Here is a 20,179-nt window from a genome sequence, read left to right as displayed (position 1 = left end):
TTCCCTCTTTTTGTTCCTTTTTGAGTATAAAGCACCTGTAATATATTTCTGGCCTTTCAAAAGTGCCTACAGAATGTGAAAAGTCATTTGCCCTCTATCTGTGGGGGCTTCCCATTAGAGGACTGGACTGAGAAGATTTTTCTTGTACAGATCACCATATGAATGGGCTTGGGCCCACATCAGCTGCCATAAGATGGTCCCAGGGAAACCGCAGGATTTGGTTGGACACTTTCAAGACATCTTCAGAGAACTGGTAGCCTCTTTCCCGTGTGACTTTTGCTGTCTTTGGAAAGCCATGGGATCCTCCATCCCTTGAAAAAGGGGAGTCTGGCAAAGCTGGCTTTTACATTTTCATTGAAAGAGTACAACCTTTTGACGGCAACAGGCAAATTACTCGAACTGCTCTTCCAGCCATGCAGACCACAAACCCAGGAGGTTCTCAGTCTAGAGAGCTTTGCTCTGTGGAGCTGGTATGTATCCATGGTTAGAAATAGTCTGTTTGAGACACTTTTGCAAAACACAGTCACACAGGTGTTGGTCATAAAGCCCAACTGTCACTTGAAATATTGCTTCCAGTTCAGCAAGTGATCCAATGGTCTCAGGCTTGTAATCTCTATGACAGTGTTTTAAGAGAAAAGACCTCTTTAAGACATAAATGCCTTTCTAGTGGTTGTCTTGGTCCCAGAGGTGGCCTGCTCATTTTGTAGAGACTTCCCCTCTGTGTGCTGGGGTCAACACACAAGCCCACCATACTCCATGCCTACTAGTCTCTTTCTTTTAGTTGAAGTGGTCTTGCCAGACCCGTTGGAAGCGACCAAGGCAGAACTGTAATCCAAGACTTTGAGAAGAGCTGGGTGTTTAGACCAATGCCCAGGGGCTGATGGCCGGAGCCTCATCCGCTCACCACTGAAACCAACGATGGAAGGATGATGAACCTCCTTGTGAAGATTCTGAACGGCAGCGTTGATGGGGGTAGGGAGAGAGGGTCTCCTAGAAAACCCAGGTTTGACTACGATCCTGCCTAAGAATCCAGTGAACATGAAATACAGAACAGGCTCCTGTTCTCTTCAGTTTTGTGGGTTCTACTGTGAGTGTTGGGCAGCCTTCCATGGTGAGAAATATTGGAGGTGCTGGTCTTTCAGATGAATTTGTATGAGTTTTGTAAAATTCCCAGAGGCATCCCAGATGACATGGGAAGGAGCTTCATTCATCCTGTTGGGCTCAGGTACAAACATACTAGGGTAAACACATGATGTCACCTTGGAGGTATGGGGTAGGGGGCCAACCTAAAATATCAGCAGGGCAAGCTCGGTTGAAGGCTAAGATCCTAAAACTTTCTCACTCCATCCTACAGTATCTTGCAAACCACATCACAGGGAATAAACTGTTCCTGCTGACATCCTTCGAGGTCATGCAAGCTGATAGGTAGTTCTAGGGTTGAGATGTCCAAATTACTAGAAAATGTCATTCTTGGTACCCTTGTGCACTCATTTGCAGAAGGTCAAAAGAGCAGGACAAAAATAACTTTAGGGAAAGACAGATCGGTGTGTAGCCAGAAAATACACATTTCTACTGGCTGATCTCTTCTTAACCCTTTGCATTCTTGGAAGCACGAAGCAATCCTAACCAAAAAGTCCTCAGCACTTCCTGATAAAAGAATCATCTGCTAAAAATAAGATTTATAAACTGTGGCTGTCTAGGGTTGGCTTCATTACACTGGGAAGAGGAGTGATATACAGGGCAGAGTAACAGCAGACTACCAACACAGAACCAAATTCTTATTTTCCTACATCAGAATCTTCCAAATTCACCACTAGTGAAAATGTTCCCATTTTCGTTAAGTTTGGTCCTTGGATCTGGAAACATAGGATCAGTTGAAATCTGGTCTTTAATTTGGGTCCTAAAGGAGTTATTGCTACCTTTGGCACAGAATCAACACCTAAGCGCAAACACCTGGTAAACAGAACCATGCACATCTGACTAACCCCACAAAAGTAAAAAAGGTAAGTCTAAAAACATGAAGTGACCCTTCACCCTTCATGGCGCTAAATACCTTGGGCGTGCACTTTCAGGACTCCGAGGAATGCTTGGGCAAAATGGGCCTGGGCCCTGAGAAATAGTTTAGAATTTGGATTTTCATTCTGTGTTAATAGAGATTTTTCAGGAGATACAATTGCATATACGGGTACCTGTATCCATGTAACTGTTTTTTCCATACAGGTAAACATCTTCAGTTTTAGTCTACGATAAATTAGAGGTGACTTTGGAAAAACAGAACTAAAAAACGCAATTCTAGCCATTTCTAATTTCATCCTCTGTTAATCTCTGCAACATATTTAGATGAGCACGTTCAGAAAGAGGATGGTTCAGCTTGGTCTATTTTTGATACAAGCAGAGTAAACTATGTCATTGTGTCACCTTCTATGAAATCTCAGCTTCAGTGACGTGGGCGCTTAATCATCTGTCCTTTACCCAACAGGCCAGACTGGGAGGTGGGAAGTCTTTCTGTTGACTAATCAAAAATGCCTACGCTCCCCCCTCCCCCAGCCACCCAGGGGAGGGGAGGTGGCGGGAACAGACCCAGAGAGCTGTGAATACCAAAGCCAGATTCTGAATTGAAAACTGCCACCAAGACACCAGAGCAGAGAGATAAAGAGAAAAAGGGAAAAAAGAAAAAAAAAAGATATAGCCAAACAGAGAGCAGGAAGTGAACGATCATACCTTGGCCACAGCCTTGCCATCAGAGTTGTTGTTGGAATCTTTAACACCACTGAAAGAATCTCTTCTCTGTGGGCATGGCTTCTTTTTGCGTGGTCTGCCTTTAAGATTTGGCGCTGAAAACAAACGAAGAACAACTCATGTACATTTTCACTGGCATGGGTTTCCTTATGAAGAGAGATCAAGCATGTTGAATAGAGATGTGCCCTCTAACCTGTTCGTAGGGCACGCAGGTGTGCAAGCCTACCCTCACATTACGCTCCCTTCTCTGAAGGCTTGCATCTTAGTAGACTCTACGGTTCTGTACACGCTTCCCAAAGCTAATCTAGCACACTCTAACCTGTCTGATTAGTGTACATGAAACGAAGCTATCAGCTCCCAAGGACAATAATAAGGAACTTCCCTATTGTTAGAAAAGAAACATGTTGAGCTGAAGGACAACCCTAAGCCAGGCTCCCAGATGATTCTTTTTTGTTTTGTATCTCGTTTTCAGAAACCTAGGTGACTTGCCAGCCCATTACGGTCTCCTAGTAATGCAGCGTTCGAAAACCTCTGTCCTCAAAAGTGGAGACACGAGCGTTTTCTGAAACTGTGGTCCATACAAGTGGATAGGATACAAATAAGTAGGGAGAGAGCACAGAAAGTGCATTCATGATAACAATCAGAAAGCTAGTCTTACACGTATTTACAATAATATTGTGACCAGCATGTCTCAGATCTTAGCAAATCTGGCACCAACATTCAAATCAGCATGCTCTTTTCCCTTCCAGTGGAGTTTTTATGACGATCTCGAGGGTTATTTAAAATAACTTGCAAAGATCACACTGGGGTTGGCCTGATTCCGTGAAGGGTATACTTTTTTAAAGTTGCAAAATCAAAGTTCTAGTTCATCCTTGATGCTGAGCTCGAATCCTTTTATGATCCACACAGAAAGCAGCAAAAAGAGAGTGGCTGTTTATCTAGTGCTCCGAGTGTCCGGCATCAGCTTTCACACCGAGCTCCATCAGTCACCCAAGTTGAGCAAAATTAAAACAACGCACTAACCTAGAAGCCCTTGAACAGTTCCAAACAAATGAATTACACCCCAAGCCGTGTTCTTCCAGCCTTTTCGAGACACCCACACTTTTTCATTGCTTTAAGGTAGGATGACAACAGTGCCAATTCCAAACAACTCGGGACGCTTTTAATTGCTGTCCATCTTCCTGACATCACACAGTGAACCAGGCGTTTTGGAACATCTGATACTGCACTCCTCTCCCTCACAGAACAAGTCCCGCTCCTTCGATTTTTCTACTGTGGATAACAGCTCTGCTGCTGGGGAAACCTCGGGAAAGCGGAGCTGCCTTTCCAGTTGGACAAAAGTTTAAAAAGTGGCTTGTGGGGCTCAGGCTCCCCCTCCCAAACCCCCTGTCCTCTCCTCCCCACCCCCCACCCCCCGGTGGACGAGTGTCCAGAAGTCCGTCCCCCAAAGCCAGCCTGGAATTATCACGAGGAAACCAACTCCCAGACAAAAATCAAAGCAAAGAGAAAGTCGCGATTACCCATTCCAGTCGACAAACATCTGTCTGAGGATGTCTGCGCTCCTGAAAGCTACAGCATGTGACCGCTTCCCGGCCACGTCCCTGGAAGTCTCGATTTGACTTGGTGTGGCTGTCAGCTTCCCTCCCAAGGCGAATGTGATTGCGAATGCGAGCTGCCAGGCTCCGCGCTCTGCTTACAACTCCCCTCCCCCCGCAGCTCCATTACTCATGTAAACACACAGCAGTGACTAGCACGGAGTGTGTGGGATGAGCTCTGAGGACTTTGCCGGAGTTGCCAGACGGGCAGGGAGGGCTCTGCTCTCTCCCCCGCCCTGCACGGGGCTGGTGATTTCATCGGGCCTGTTTTGTGGATCCTGACCTCCTGCTCCCCTGTCCCAGCCTCCTGCCACCACCTTCCATGAACCGGCCCCAGCCTCAGCCCCGAGCCAGGGCGTGGACTATTTTGGTTTGAGACTCTGTGTGGCACAGAAGTGTTTCCACAACGGACCCAAGTGCTAAGACTTTAATGAGCGTGAGGGGAGGATGTCCTTTCATGTCCCTTATCAAAATAATAGCCCAGCAGAAAGAGCTGACAGAAAGGGAGCAGAACGCGGGGTAGGTCTGAGACATTTCACGAAAAGAAACAAAACAGGATCGCCTCTGTTCTCAGACTTGTTAACTACGATCTCTCCTTCCTCACATTTTGGCAAAAAACCCACTTAAACCTAAAAGCATCTCTTTCCAGAAAGCTTTCAAATCCCAAAGGCCTTTTAGATAGAACTTGTACTGAACAGGCTGTTTTAAATACAGGCAGAGGTTCCGGGAACTGACAATAGGTCATCCTCAAATTGGGTCTATTTTCTCCATTCTTTGAGCTGTTTTCAGAACCCAGAGAAGCACATGCCCTTCCCCAGCAAATTCTGAGAATCATAAATTTAGAACAGGCTAGCACCTAATATTCTGCTCACACAAACTTAACTCTAAATGGGATCTGATCAAGAGAAAAAGGCCTTTTGTTCCTAAAGAGGCAAGTCGCTGACACTGCAGGTAGGCTAGGCAAATCCCACCGATCGCTCAAGCCTCAAACTCACAGACCTCGCTTCTCCTTTCCCTTCTCCCCTCCTTGTCTGGCTTTCTCTTCTGGAAGGTACCACGGTATTCATGTATTAGCTGTGGTTTAGGGGTTAGTTTAGCCTCGGTTGGAGAGTCCTGAAGGGCAGGACCATGTGCACTCTTCTGTCACCAGCACACACCCAGGAGACGGCATTACTAGTATCAACTTGGTGAATGAAAAAGTGACGGATGGAACTAAAGATGCCCACAGATACCTCCTTCAAGTTTTCATGAGCCAAACCCACCACCCTGGCCATGTGCGTACCTGTCGTACTAGGCACCTGTAAAACTGCATTCCCTTCACACTATTTACACTTGAACTCTGGGAATGTAACCCAGAGACTTGCAAGTTTGCTCCGTGAATTGAGACAGAAAACCCAAGGTCCTTGGTTCCTGATGTCTATATCTGGCATCTTGGAAGGGCTGTGATCTTGTCCCCAAGGCCCCAGTGCCCCAAAGACCAGATGTTCAAAGTCCCAGGGAGGATGGAGCATGCAGGACTGGGGGAGGGGGACCCATAACATATTCTGAAACCTCTGGGATCTATAAGACCCCAGGGGAAGCTTTGGAATAGAGGGGCTGGCTATTTGGGGGGAGTAAAAGTTCTGGTTACTCCAGGCTACTTTTTTTTTTCCTCATAGAGTCAAGAGAACAAATCATTTGCTAGGCAGGTGAGTGAAAACAAATGCTTTATGGTGTGGTGGTGGTCAGGAGTGTGGGGAGCCAGCAGTAAAGTTGTTGAGAGCACAACTGGTTCTAGTCAGTCCCACTACAAAATAAAAAAGTAAGTAAGTAAGTAAGTAACTAACTAACTAAATAAATAAATAGTGAGAAGCCATAAATGCATGGTGACTTTCACATGTGTATATAATCCACAGCCCAGCTCTGGCCGGGCTTACTCACGGCGTTCAGTCAATGCTCTTCACATGAATGTTTTCAATACTACACACAAACAGTAAGAATAGCTGCTCTTTACTGAGCACTTTCTCTGTGCCAGTCAGCCCTTTGCCTATAATAACTCATTTAAAACTCGCAGCAAACCAGCAGGAAGGGGAGATTACTATCCCCATTTTCCAGACCAGGAAACTGAGACACAGAAGAAATTACTTGTCTTAGGTCTTGCAACTGGTAACAGGTAGCAGAAGGAGTCCAACCCAGGCCACTGGATTTTATCTGGAGTCCCTGTTTTAAGGAACTTCTAACAGACAGAGGCATTCATTCTGTCCAATAATGAGATAGCTATATGGTTAACGTGGGCTGGCAGTCACCAGGGAGCTTTCCCCAAACAAAAACACCCAAATACCACATAGCACATGGGTGCTAGGGCCCATCTCAGGCAGCCAACGGCATCCTACAGGCTTGGCATGGAGCAAGGTCCCCGCCGACCTGCGGTAGGAGGAAAGACTTCCACTAATGCCGTACAGGTCTATAACACTGAGAAAGCCATCCACATTCCCCCTTTGCAGGAGGCCACCGACTCTTCTGCCTGAGCAGTGAAAGATCTCTGTGGTTTTTAAAAAATCTTTCCTCTCTGACTGCCCATCTGTTCCTCTTACTCAGCGTCATGAAATTAACAAGTATGCGCCTTTGTGAAGTCACTACTATTCCCATTGGTGTTGATCCCAGGAGCACTGGCGACCGCTGGTGCTCCGGGCGCCTTTGACATCTGACCCGCGTGTTTTGTTTTTTCCTCTTCTTAACTCCGTCAAATATTAATAAAATAGAACCTTTTTTTTTAAGACAACATAGCAAAACAAGATTTTGGGGTTTGTTTGTTTTCTTAACACGTCTAGAAGCTCAGAATTTCCAGGCATTCTTTTATATGTTCACTTCACTATGGGTTCTGACAAGTTACGTGTCAGGGCAGCGCCAGGTGTGGGAAACTTTCAGCTCAACCCCAACTCTTGAAATAATAATAATAAAACAAAGGAAATGTAACCAGTTACTGGCAAAGTAAATTGCTTTTGGCTTAAACGTTCCTGTTTTTTTCTACTGTGTTCTTCCTGTCATGACCGTCTCTCTTTTTTTATAACATTTATGCTCTTGGAAATACCACGAAGATAAACTGCTATAAAAGCGGGATTGACTCATCAGTTAACAACTCTTTCTTCTCATTTTGCAGAGAGCATTTTGTTGCCAAAGCAGCTCCATATTCTCTCGAGAAATTCTTTGCGAGCTCCCTCTTAGAGATAGGACTTGCTTGTTGGTGGGGACTGCAGTTAGGGGGATGGAAAACCAGGCATCATTTTCCTAAGAGTTTGACCCCCAGGGTGAATATCTAGAGGAAGTTGGCAGAGTGTTAGCTCACTTGATTTGCAAGTTTTGTGTGTGTGTGCGTGCGCGCACGCGCGCGTGTGTGTGTGTGTGTGTGTGTGTTTTAAACACTAAACCCAAGCCAGAAAACTAAACTCCTCTGACTGATGTATTAGGGACTGACAAACATCGTTCCATGTATAGTATGCATCACTGATAATACTTTGCATTTCTGTAATGCCTTTCCTCTGAGCATCTCAATTCTTTGGTATATTTGCTTTATAGACAATAATCTTAAAATACTCTGGCAAGTTTCAGCATGGAGCATTGCTCTTGCTGGAAAAAAAATACCCTAATTTAGTTATCATTTACTGTGTTCTATTTTCAATGTTTCCCTTTTGACTATTTAGAAACTTCCTCTTTCACTACAACAAAAATAGGATGAGTGTTTTTAAAGTTATTAATGTATGAGTAAAAGATTTAGAAACCATGCATGGCAGAAGGCTTGATCAAAGCCACTCCTGAAATTTATGGGTGTAATAAAAGAAAGGCATTTCACAGATAATCTCTTACAGAATTTCAGTTTTCAAATACTTGGGAAAAAAGAAAAGAAAAACAGAAGCTCTCAGCCCTCATTTTGGCTTTAACTTAAAGCCAACGTTTTTAGTTTAAAAATTCATAAATGATTCCCTGAAACGTTCACTTCAAATCTGCAGCTAGATTCCCTATACTCACTGCTCCACACCTAAGAGAATGATGCCAGGAAGCGGCGGCAGCTGCTGGTGCTCTTCAAAGTCTGTTAACTGGTTGAATCTTTCTCTGAATGTGCAGAGCATTCATGACACACAGATTTAACAATTTTCAAATTTACTTGTATTCTGTTTTCCCATAAACAACCTTCTACACCCAACAGGAATGTCTGGGAAGCAACCATGTTGTCTGAGACACAAGCCCTTGGGGCTATTGACGTGCCTGACTCCATCTTGTGGGACGGTCCCACCTTAAGGATGTCTTGACTGCAAGAGGCGAGAGGTAAGACAAACAGCAAATAAAACCCACTGCAAGACTGTTACCATTTTCCACAACTGTTCTGACAGTTCCCTTTTCCAGGGTATTTTTTTTTTCTTAAACCAAGGCATGAAAGAGAATAGTTCAGAGGTGTGAACTGAGGCAGGAGCCGCCCTCAAAATGCCCTGAGCGATGACCGCTGCGTGTGCCCCAGAGGGCCCATCACACTACCACCCTGGATGTCGTGGCTGCTGCAAGTGTCCACGTCTGCATTGGCTCCAGCCATCCCCTGGCGCTGTTTGGACCACTGGGCCCATAACCACGATTTAGCATTTCCACTGAACGACCCTCTCTCAGAACCCAGGGCCCCTTCCACCTCCTGTCAGGGGTGAGCAGTTGTGTTTGTTAGAAGGAGGGCAGGGGGCAAAAAAGAAAGGAAGCAGGCTTCCCACGAGGTCCTGCCACTTTGGCTGTTCCTCAGCTTCGCTGAGATCCCCACAAGTCACTAATGAGAGTGGAATGTCTTAGTACGTTTGTCATACCTGGACTGCCTGGGCAGCTGAAGTCCAAAACAGCCTCGGACTTCATTGACTGCTCAACAAACCACGTAAATCAACACACTTGTAATCCCTTCCAAAACATGCCCAGTCTTACTCACTCTTTGTTTCATACTTGTGAATGCTGGAGCAATCGTTAATGCCCCTGATCAAAGTTTTAGTAATTTCATAGGCATGTGATTTGCATAGCTATTTCCTGATCCGCCTTCTCTCTGCCCCGGAGGTCTTCATTTCTCAGAAACACTTAAAAACACAGATTATTTGACTTCTCCCCTTCCCCCACCCTATAAATGGAACTCGATTTGCTAGCTCATCTGTATTGCTAATTGGTTTGAAAGCATGTGACTCCACGCGTTCTTGCCATTAAAACACAAGCAAACCTCTTTTTCAGTCAGGTTTTACCAGCAGTGACAGGCAGATTTCTATCTTGATTTCCCCTCTGTGTCTCGAGGAGGGAGAGAAATTTAAATGACCAAATGTTATCTATATATTATCCTGAAACAATGTAGTGAATTCCAAAGGAATGCAGAAATGTTCTAGAAGTGTATAACAGGCTTGTCTACAAGGGCTCTGGCAAAGACGAAGGGGATTAGAGACACTTTCCACTACCACTTACGGAATAAGGGGAAAATCTGGGAGCTAAATCTGGGTGTAGAATGAGGAGAGAAGGCTTCTAGGTTTTCAGGAGACTGACTCTGGAAATAGGGAAGGAGATTGAAATCCATGCCCGACCTGTCAAACCCTCAGCTCCCCTTTGGTTTGCTCTGGCCCCTCACAATATCTGCCAGGGGCCCCATTCTCAGGGAAGGGTCCCCTTAAGGACCCGTGAAAGGCACCGAGGTGGCGGCCCGCAGCTTTCACAAGTGCTCATTTGTCTTTGAGGTGATGAGGTGTCTGCATGCACCACAGCATCAGAAGCTGATGGAAGTCCAAATTTTACAATTCTGTAAAGAAACATCAGGGCCGAGTGGACACCTGAGGACACAGCTTGGTGCACAGAGTACATTCTGGTGGCAGTTTGGTCCCGGTGTTACCGCTCTACACAAAGGGTCAGATTTCCCTCGCCAGCGGCAAGGTCTTGTCATGAAGCTGCAAACCCGGCAAAACCAAAAATGGTCTCTAAAAATGCCACTGGGTGGCTCAGTGGGTTAAAGCCTCTGCCTTCAGCTCAGGTCCTGATCCCAGGGTCCTGGGATCGAGCCCCCGCATCGGGCTCTCTGCTCAGCAGGGAACCTGTTTCTCCCTCTGTCTCTGCCTGCTTCTCTTCGCACTTGTGATCTCTATCAAATAAATAAATAAAATCTTTTAAAAAATTAAAAACAAAATGCCGAAGGCGCTCAACCTTCTCCCCGGCAGCTCATCTCTCCTGCTATTCTTCTCCCTGGATGCCCCGCACCCAGGATCCATTTCCAGGCCCTGGTGCTCGGGCTCTACTCTTGATCGTACTGGACATAGAGGGTAAAAAAAAAAAAACCAAACAAACTGCATGAAAGCTATTAACAATTAGAGTAAGTGCATGGTTTGCATGTTTACTGGGTATTTCTTAAGATTCTGAAATAACTTATGTTTCCATTTTTTGAAAACTATTCAATAAACACAGATTTAGTCTCTCTTAGTATGAATGACTGTCTGGAATAAGAATAGAATATTAATTTAAGATACTTGTTTTTGTGTGTTTTTTAAAAATTTAGGTTATTTTAAGGATCCAGTCTGAAAATGTTTTTTAAAGATATTTTGATGTCTCTAATTTATGAAGTTTATAAAGATAGGACCTCTTAAACAGAAAGGGTTTTGTCTCTCTTTTCCTTTTTGTTACAATCAAAAATTCTGCTCATTCTAGTCCATGATTGATATGTTCTGTGGTGTTACAATTGAACATGACAGCACAGAAGTGAAAGTTACATTTTTGGGGGCTGACTAGCCTTGCAAGGAGCAGCAAATATCAGAACAGTTTTTAGACTCATATAAACAGAACATTCTTGTTCAGTCATTTCTCCAGGTTTGGAAATGAGATATTCCATTTTCAACATGAGGATAATTGATTTGCTACATCTCTAAAGAAAACATTCCCTACTTGGAAATAAGTAAAAGAGACATTTGTGTGTGTGTGTGTCCGTGAGTGTGTGTGTGTATTAACGTGGAGGTATTTAACTTCTCCCAGACTTGGACTAATATGTTACGAGAGACATTTCAGTTTTCAAACACATACACATAAGAAAAAGTAAAAGGTCATCCAATAAGTAATAAGGAATAAGCTTCCAATCTCTTTTTTAAGAGATCCCAGGAGGAATTTGTACTTAAAAGGATTTTTTCACACTCGATGCTTTTCTACCTTTCAGAAAGAGTAACTGAAGAAGTTGGATAAGTCCAACTTATCCCAGACCTTTTTCTCTGCTCAGGTAAAGCCCTCCCAGCCCTTTTTCCTTCCGTGAGCCACCAGCATGAGCTCTGAACTTCATTTGTTTGTGGCTACCTATGAGCCACAATACTCGAAAATGTGTCGAAGCGGAATAGAGCGAGGGTCCAGAATGAGAAGGGCAAGGGTCTGGGGTTGTGAGGAAGAGGCAGGGCGAGCCAGAGTGCTCGGGTAGGGCGAAGGAGTGTGTGCACATTGTGGAGAAATGTGGACAGATTACCATCAGATGAACAAAAAGAATACACAGAAGAGGTTAGAACTTCCTCCCATTTTTTTTTCGGTGTAAGATAAAACGTTTCTATGACTGTTTAGAGCTGCTCTGTCTCACGTGGTCACCACTAGCCACGTGGGGCTAATGAGCACTTGAAATATGTTGGGTCCAAAACGGAGATGTATCCTATGCATAAAACACATACAGGATTTCCAGGACAAGATATAAAATGTAAAATATCTCATTAATAACATTTTATATTGATTCCATATTGAAATAATATTTTGAATATACTGGATTAATTAAAATGAATTCTGCCTTTTCTTTTTACCTTTTAAAATGAGGTTGCTAGAAAATGGGAGGTTACATGTGGCTTGCATTATCTTTCTCTTGGGGGATGCTGGTTTAGTCAGCAATCCAATGTTATGATTACAGATAGGTCCTTGAAAATGTGTAGACAGAACAAGATTAACATCTGAAGCTAGAATCATCAGCAAAAGTGATGATTCAAAGTTTCACTGAAATTTAGGATTTTATTTACTGTTATATGGAAGGGTAATTATGCATCGATGTTAGCATCTGAGAATTTTGACGAAGCTGAGGTGTTTCCTTTGCAAAATTCAGATCTGGTAATCATTGACTCCAGGTTACTCAATGGCCCCAATGAAGATATTATTTTATTAACTTCCTTAACTAAGATGTCAAAGTAAATGTTAAGCCTTGACCGGGCACTTGGGGGGGAAGAGTAGAAGAGAGAGAGACAAAGAGGCTAATTATTAATTTTACTAACTATTCTCTCCAGTTAGCAGTGTGGGTTGGGTATAATGTTAGCCATTTGCAAACTGAGTAAGAGAAAATAGACCTTGGGTGATTTGGGCTGGTCGGAAGATAGAAGCTTCTTAACTGTAAATTGTGGCATAAATTCGTGGTCTGGCTGTGTTTTCCTTTTTCGAGATTTCATTTGCAAGTAAGCAGAGAGATCAGATAGAGTCAGTCCTAAAGGCACCAAGGGCATGGCCTTCTTGCCTTTATCAAGGTGCTTCAAGTCCCCCAGTTCTATAAAACGAAAAGTGAGATTATTCTTTGAAGACAAAGCACTCCGATGAGCCCCGAAAAGTCGATAGAACAAAAAGGGTTGAACTCTAGGGGGCAGAGGAGGAGACACATTCTTTCCCTATTCATTCTTAGCACCGAAAGCCATTGGGTAGTTACTCTGAGAAGACAGCAGCTGCTTGGTGGCCACCTGGCCCAATGTCCCAGCCACCCAAATAACTGGTCACAGTAGCCAAAATCAAAGCCTATTGCCTCCACCCCCTCACCTTTGGATTCCTGCGGCAGCAACAGGGAAACAGAACTAGACGTTAACAGGTCTCCAAATACAACAGGCCAATCAAACGGCCACACATCCACCTGGATTCTTTTATGGAAACCCTCCCCCACCCCTCCGGTTAGGGCTCCCATTGTAAAAATAAAAGAACAGCAATGGTAGCAATGGAAATAAGCTTAGGAAATATTTTCTTTTCTTAGAAGGCAGGAGTTGCTATAGCACTGAAGGCAGGAACACGTGGAGAGATTAAGAGCAAATCCCTACAACACCAACAAATTGTGCAGTGAATATTACACATTCTACTGTGTAGTACTTATAACATTTTTAAAATGAAATTACTTGGCAGGTTCCACCTACAACCAGGGACACAGTCTGCACACCTCTCTTATGCTTCTGATATCTCCTTTACCAGTATTTGTCTTTGTCCTCCAAACTTTTTTATAGCAACATGGTATGCATATTTCAGCATCCAACATTATTAACTCATGACCAACTGTCAGTTGATGGTTATCTAACACATGGGGTCTCCAAAAAGGGATCCTTATTTGGGCAAAAGCTCTTGTCTGCACCAGTCTGTCTAGATTTCCCCTCAGAAGAACTTTATTTGGATTATTATTCGCTGTTCGTTGGAACTCGGAGGCTGCATGTGTGGCAATCAGAAGGCGGGGAAATAAATCCTTAGCAAGTGAAAACACTTAGCTTATATTCAAACCCTTTCTAGCTTTGTTAGCTTGAAAGTCAACTCTTGGTTGCCCTCTCGTGGTGAATCTATGTGATGTGGTGGGAAGACCATAAAAACCCAGAAACTAACAAGAGTTTAATCAAATACAGGTAAGCACATTCATCCTTGACAGACACAGTCACAAATCACAACCTTATGTTGTTGTGTGTGTTTCAGAATATACATTTAGTGGCCCTCCCATGCGGAGTGGGATTGGAGGGGGAGGAAATGGCAGGGGCAGGGGTGGGGGGAGGAGGGCTGTAATATGGAAATTTGAACTTTGTCTTTCTGGACTATGATAACTTCACTATGTTTACTTCCATAACTGTGATATATGTAGCAAACTGATTTTTATGAGATTTAGAAACTTCAAAAAAATCATGCCCACATTTTAAAAGTTCCTTCATAACCAAAAATAGACTGATGTTCCAACTGGTTTGGAATTATAGGAACCAAGGAAAGAAATCTCTGAATAATTCCCTAATATGGAAGAAAATCACTTAAAAAAAATAAGGAACAGCTTATTTGTTTTTGACAATAGGCAACATATGGAAACTTGGAGTTTATAGAGCTAAGCGTAGGTACACAATTCATTCATAGCCTCTAAAAATACAATTTTATAAAAATCTGAACTCCAAATTTAATAATTGGTTACTCCACTTGGTATTTAATTTTAATTTTAAAACACCATTTAAAATTTCTGCTGTACGCCTTTCTACAATTTCCTGCCTGACAGGCCCATCCCCAAAAAGCAAACAAACCTGGTATTAAAACAGACTGAGCAGCTTAAGAAAAAGCTGGGGGCAAAGTACATGAGAACGTTAACTATTTTTCATCATATTACCAGCAAATGCACCATTTCCTTCTTTATGTGCCTTCTCTTTAGATAAAAGCCGCTCCTCTAACCTACATTCACAAACACGCCCTGTATTTTTAATTTGAGTTTAATACGAGTTCAGGGGCAGATTCATCTTAACTTGGTTTTTCCACTCACACTTGGAAGTTCAGTTTTACAATAGTTGTTTGGTTTTTGTCTCTGAATTAGCAAAGTTCTTAAAGTAATTTTACTATAAAATTAAACAGCTGTGAGTTCTTTAGCAAACATGATGATTCTTGTTCTTCTTTGTACTATTGTGCAAGCTGAAATACCCTTTCTTTCATGTCTTTTTATTCCAAAATGAATTCCCTAGTTAGCCTTGTTTAGCTTTAAAAAAAAAAAAAATAATAAAGAAGGGGGTGGGGATTTGCTGACCTCTGAGATTCATCAGAATTTAAGCATGGGGTGTTTACACAAGGTGCACACTCAAAAGGGCTTTTGTTTCGTTCCTATTATGGAATGGAAAATTATATTCTGCCCTGATATAAAGCTAATCCAGGGGTACAACGGAGTTGTTTGCAAACACTTCCGTGGACCAAGGCATCTTATGCCTATTTTGCAGATGAGGAAACTGAAACATCGATAAATGGTAAGGAGGCGAGAACCGAAGACGTTCATAGAGGCTGGAATTAAATTTAGAATTTGACTCCTAGCCCAGGCCTCTAGCCACGTGAGGGCTCTGACTTTGGAATCAACAGAAGAGCAATTTTAAAACATTCTTTTGACATTATTAACCACAGCCTCAGGCCTCGAGGGAAGTGGGGGTGGGGGGCGGGGCCTGGAAACAATACTGAGCTGCTAGGTGACAGCGTCTTGCAGCAGGACTCATAAAACGGGTTACGGGATCCATACTGCCATATATTCTAGGAATGTTCAGGAGGCTTAATGATTCCCTTCGTATCTTAAAAAATGAAAATCGAGACTGGAGGGCTCTTGAAGACGACCCCCTCCTCAAATACAGAGCCAGAGAATGGCTCCAACGCATGCAGCGGGAAAAGCTGTTCTTGGTTTTTCAAAGGCATTTGGAACCAAAGATCACGGCTAGGTGCCGGTGAATCCCCCGATTATGACCGTAGGATTCTCCATCTGAGTAACTTGGAAAAGGCTGAAATGCCAGGGTTGAAGAAGAACCTTAGATCCCACTAGTCCAAACTCTTACTTGACGCATCAGAGAAGGGGGGCCCAGAGAGTTTGCAATTCTGCCTGCGGTCACACAGCTCCGCGGTGGAGCTGCCAGAGACACAGGGGTGTGTGTTGACTGCAATTGGCGGCAGATGGCTTTTCAATGGGCCCTGAATACCTCCTCTTGGGTCTCTGCAGGGCGGGCTCTGTCATCCTAAGACCACATTACTAAAACACACTTTCCAAGGAACTGCAATTAATAAAGTCAAATGGGAGCTGACAAGGACATTCCCACTGTGTTCAAATGCCAAAACATACAACTGCGAAAGCTCACTTGGAGCGCACAGCCTGTGGGTCCTCTTGGCGAAACTTCTGTGTACCACGGAGCAGCTGCGCAGGCCCGAATGGGCGGGACCAGGAGGCGAGCACGTGGGCCGCCGTGGGGCGACCTTCCAGCACTGGCATCAGCGCCTGCCACCTGCTTGACGTCGTAGGGCCGTGCTGAAAAACGAAGGGGCCCTCCTTGGATGAGGGGAGGCCTTGGGAATTCAGGACCTCTGGGGGCCAGGAGAACAGACCACAGCGGACCTTGCTGTGGAGTGGCCTCGCCATCCTCCAACAATAATGGACGCCTTAGAGGTCGCAAGCACCAGTCGCGGCTTCACCCCTGCGTCCCCATGCGCACAGACTTCCCTCTGACAATATCCCTCCTTTTTCACCTTTGTCCCTCCTGCTCAGCTCTTACGTTTTTATCCTGGACTGGCGCTGGGCATCACACCCCCTCCAAAAGCTTCCTTATTCCCCTGATCTTCACCTGGAGGAGGAACACTTTGACCGTAGCTTCTCCATCACACATGTCTCTATCCTAGCTCCTATCATCCCATACTCAAATTGTAGGTCTCTCTTCTTCACCAGACTCTGTCTTGGTTAGAGTGAGTGCTCAATAAACATTTACTGAACAAGTGACTCTCTCCATACTATATTTTGAAAGCACTGCCTGGCCATTAGTGAGATTCTAATAAATGTTTATTAAACTGCGGAAACTTCTGATCCCACCGGAGTATGTAAATTCCTCCGCAGAGGGCAAGGGGGCTGGGCTGTCCTTGGCAGCTCACCTTCCTGTCTGTAGTACCTCCCATTGGCCAATCAATAAAGAGAAAGAGTATATCCTCATTTTAGCTCCCACTCTGTAACTCTGAGGCCCAGCTCCTGTCATCTACTTAAATGCTTTACAGAAATCTGCCCCCTCTGTGAATCTATAGGTCTGACCTTGTTTGCCAAGACCTTCCCACCCACAGAGATGCTGTCTCTCCTGGAGAACACTCAACAGGGATAAAGTCAGTGACACCGAAGAGAAACTAAGTTCCCTGGGGGAGATAAGACGGCAGACTGCCTGAGAATTACTTTCTAAGGAACCCCATCCCTGCAAAGCTGCCTAAAAAAATGTGCCTGTAGACAAAAGTCTGGGCAGGTCTATAATGTAGAGATTAAATTTAAATTCCAATAAAGATTTTTAACAAAGGGATCAATAAAATAGGAGATTGATCTTCAGTTAAAAGTTCCCAGTAATGGGATAGTCTACAAATTTCATAAATAATGCTTTTATCTTGATTGCAAAATAATCCCCTGCCACAAAAACAAGGCGAATCAAGGTAGGAAATTGTTCAGTGCGAATTAAAATGTCACACTTTACACAGAATAAAGCATTGCAATCACCAGGAAAACACACATTGCAAATGTGTTAACACAAAATTACATACATCACTTAATTATATAAGCGCACAGCTCCGAGTAACCCATTAGCTAAACATGTCGGGCTGTGGTTGAATATATACATGCAATATTTTTAGCACAGAGGGGATGTAACTATGTCAGGCCTGGCACCATAAAGCCTGAGATGGCAAGTGCTATTAAACTGAGATGCAATCATGTTGAAAAGGAAACATGAACAAACAGCAGACAATTGAGAAGAAAATACAGTGAGCTTGTGTTCTACTACATGTGCTTCCAAAACCTTATATAACTACTCATTGTCTATTTCATCTGGCTTGCATCCCGGGTTTGTTCTATGCTATACTAATTTTATAATAATAAACTGCTACACCAGTTTTATGAAATCACGCATGCGGAGAGGTTGCAGATGACATTACATCTGATTATCTTCGCCAGCAAAGGACACTGTTCTGAAATTAAACACAGTCTCATGCAAAATCCGTCCACTGTGTTTAAAATGTCCCCTAGAGCTGGCTTCTGAAAAAGCCATCCAAACATCTTTGCTTTCGTCTCCAAAACACTGGTGAAGGTGGTAAAATTGTTCTGGATCCCCAAGTTTCACAAGGACGTAAAGAGGGTGTAGATTTTGAAAAACAGGTAGCTGTTCATTGACTTCATAGACCGCACGACCAATACAACTCCAGGCAAGTCATCATCTCTCTCTGGGGTTGAGTTTGCCCATTTATCAAAATGGGATTGTATCTCTCTCTTGAAAGACTATAAATGGTGGAGAAAGACTACGAATGAGATAAAATGAGACAATATGCCTGGCACATTATTTGGTACCCAGAAGACACTGATAAATGGTGGATGCCATTATTATTACTATTATAGGCACAGACACAAGGGAAGAGTATATCACTTTAAGCATTTCAAGAGGCCAGTGGTCCTCTGGTGGGAGAATTATGGTCACCCAGGAAAACCCTGAACGTTCAGCACAGAGATAAGTACCTATAGCACCCAGCAAGAAAGAATAAGTACAATGAAAGCTAGAGGATCGTTTGACAAAAATACCTGGTATACTTCCTTGGAGGCTGACTGTTGTCTATTCTGGCAGTGCCTTTCAACAGTAAGTATGTTGTTAAAAGGGGAGAACAGGGCGCCTCCTCTCAGGTGGCTCAGTGGTTTAAGCCTCTGCCTTCAGCTCAGGTCATGATCTCAGGGTCCTGGGATTTCAGGTCATGATCTCAGGGTCCTGGGATTGAGTCCTATATCCGGCTCTTTGCTCTACAGGAAGACTGCTCCCCCCCTCCCCCCGCGGCTGTCTCTCTACTTGTGATCTCTCTCTGTCAAATAAATAAATAAAATCTTAAAAAAAAATAAAAGGGGAGAACATGTCTTAGTAATAATTGATTCTATGTTTTAGACCACTTTAAATCTCAACACAAAAAGTGAAGAAGAAAAGTTGCCACACAGTCAAGTGTTGCCAAAACAGGATCAAAAAACATTAAAATGAAAATAAAAAAGAGGCTATGCTAAGTGTCTTCATTCTCTAAATGAATTGTTGAACATTTCTGAGGTCCCCAGGCTCATTGGAGTCCCCTCTACCTTGAAGTCACCATACAGAGGACTTTGCACACAGTAGGAGCTCAATAAATAGACAATCAATGTAATGGAATTGCATATAGCAGGCCAAGAAGAAAAGCAACCTTATGTTCATTGCTGACCCAGTACAGACAGATCTATGGGAAGACTGAAACCCAGACAGGGCACATAAGGCTTTCCCTCTGGGTTTTTATAAGAACATTTCTACGAATAAAATCTCTCTATAAACAAGGCCATGATGTGGCAAAAGAGAAGAGCAAATTCTATCCATATGAAAGTCAGGGAAGGTTGCTTAGGATGCAAAAAGAGTCACTAAAGAAGCATTTAAGGTCCTGATTTCTTACTGGCCAAACGAAGTCCTGGTTTTGTTTCTCACAACTACTATTTGTTTACTCAATAAATATTTGTTGCATTTGCCATCACAAGCCTGACCCTGTGCTAGTGCAGCTGGGGATAAAACAGAAAAGGTAATGCAGATCCTGACTTTAATGAGTTCACATGTTCACGGAATTGAATATTAGCAGGCCTGTTTCCTCATCTATAACATTAGGGGTTTTTTAGACAAGACTAGTACATGGACCAAATCTGCCTGGCGCCAGAGTTTATTTAGCTTGTACAGTATTTGTCAATCATTGTCATCAATCTAAAATCATGAGATTGTCACATAAAAATCAATATGTCTGGCTTTTCTTAACGAGTTGAGAGATCTGACAGGACTGGGCTCATACTCCCACAGCAGAGAGCTGAATAGCAGCCGCTCCTTTACACAGAGCCTGGGTACCCACTGGTTCCCGATTTCTTACAGGCTTCACCAGCCCCTCTCACCTGAGCTCCCTGCTGACACCACAGAGTACCTGAGTTTGTGACCTCTCATCTGGAAGCTCATTTAGATTTTCATTTCAAATAAGGTCTGATCGGGAGACCCAGCCAATGGTATAAGTCAGTAACCTGCCAGGAACAGGTAGTTCCCTGATTAATCCATGTCCTTTACCCAGGGGTCTCAGTCCAAAGGTTACGA

General features: G+C 43.6%; 1 protein-coding gene across 2 annotated transcripts in view; it reads right to left on the bottom strand.

Moving 5' to 3' along the window:
• The window catches only part of ARID5B (AT-rich interaction domain 5B), a 174,606-nt gene that overhangs the window by 37,508 nt on the left and 116,919 nt on the right, over positions 1 to 20,179 (bottom strand). The window contains exons 1-2 of one of the 2 annotated variants that reach the window (XM_059397487.1): positions 4,260 to 4,877; positions 2,722 to 2,834 (exon numbers count right to left, since the gene is read on the bottom strand). In XM_059397487.1, the coding sequence (XP_059253470.1) occupies positions 2,722 to 2,834; positions 4,260 to 4,263 (117 nt within the window). In that variant the 5' untranslated portion in view covers positions 4,264 to 4,877. Of the gene's footprint in view, positions 1 to 2,721; positions 2,835 to 4,259; positions 4,878 to 20,179 lie in introns of those variants that run through there. The other variant, XM_059397486.1, reaches the window with a different exon arrangement.

Source organism: Mustela nigripes, chromosome 4, assembly GCF_022355385.1.
Source record: "Mustela nigripes isolate SB6536 chromosome 4, MUSNIG.SB6536, whole genome shotgun sequence".
NCBI classification, from domain to species: domain Eukaryota; kingdom Metazoa; phylum Chordata; class Mammalia; order Carnivora; family Mustelidae; genus Mustela; species Mustela nigripes.
The sequence above is the reverse complement of the archived record's forward strand: the minus strand, read 5'-3'. Positions and strand labels throughout refer to the sequence as shown.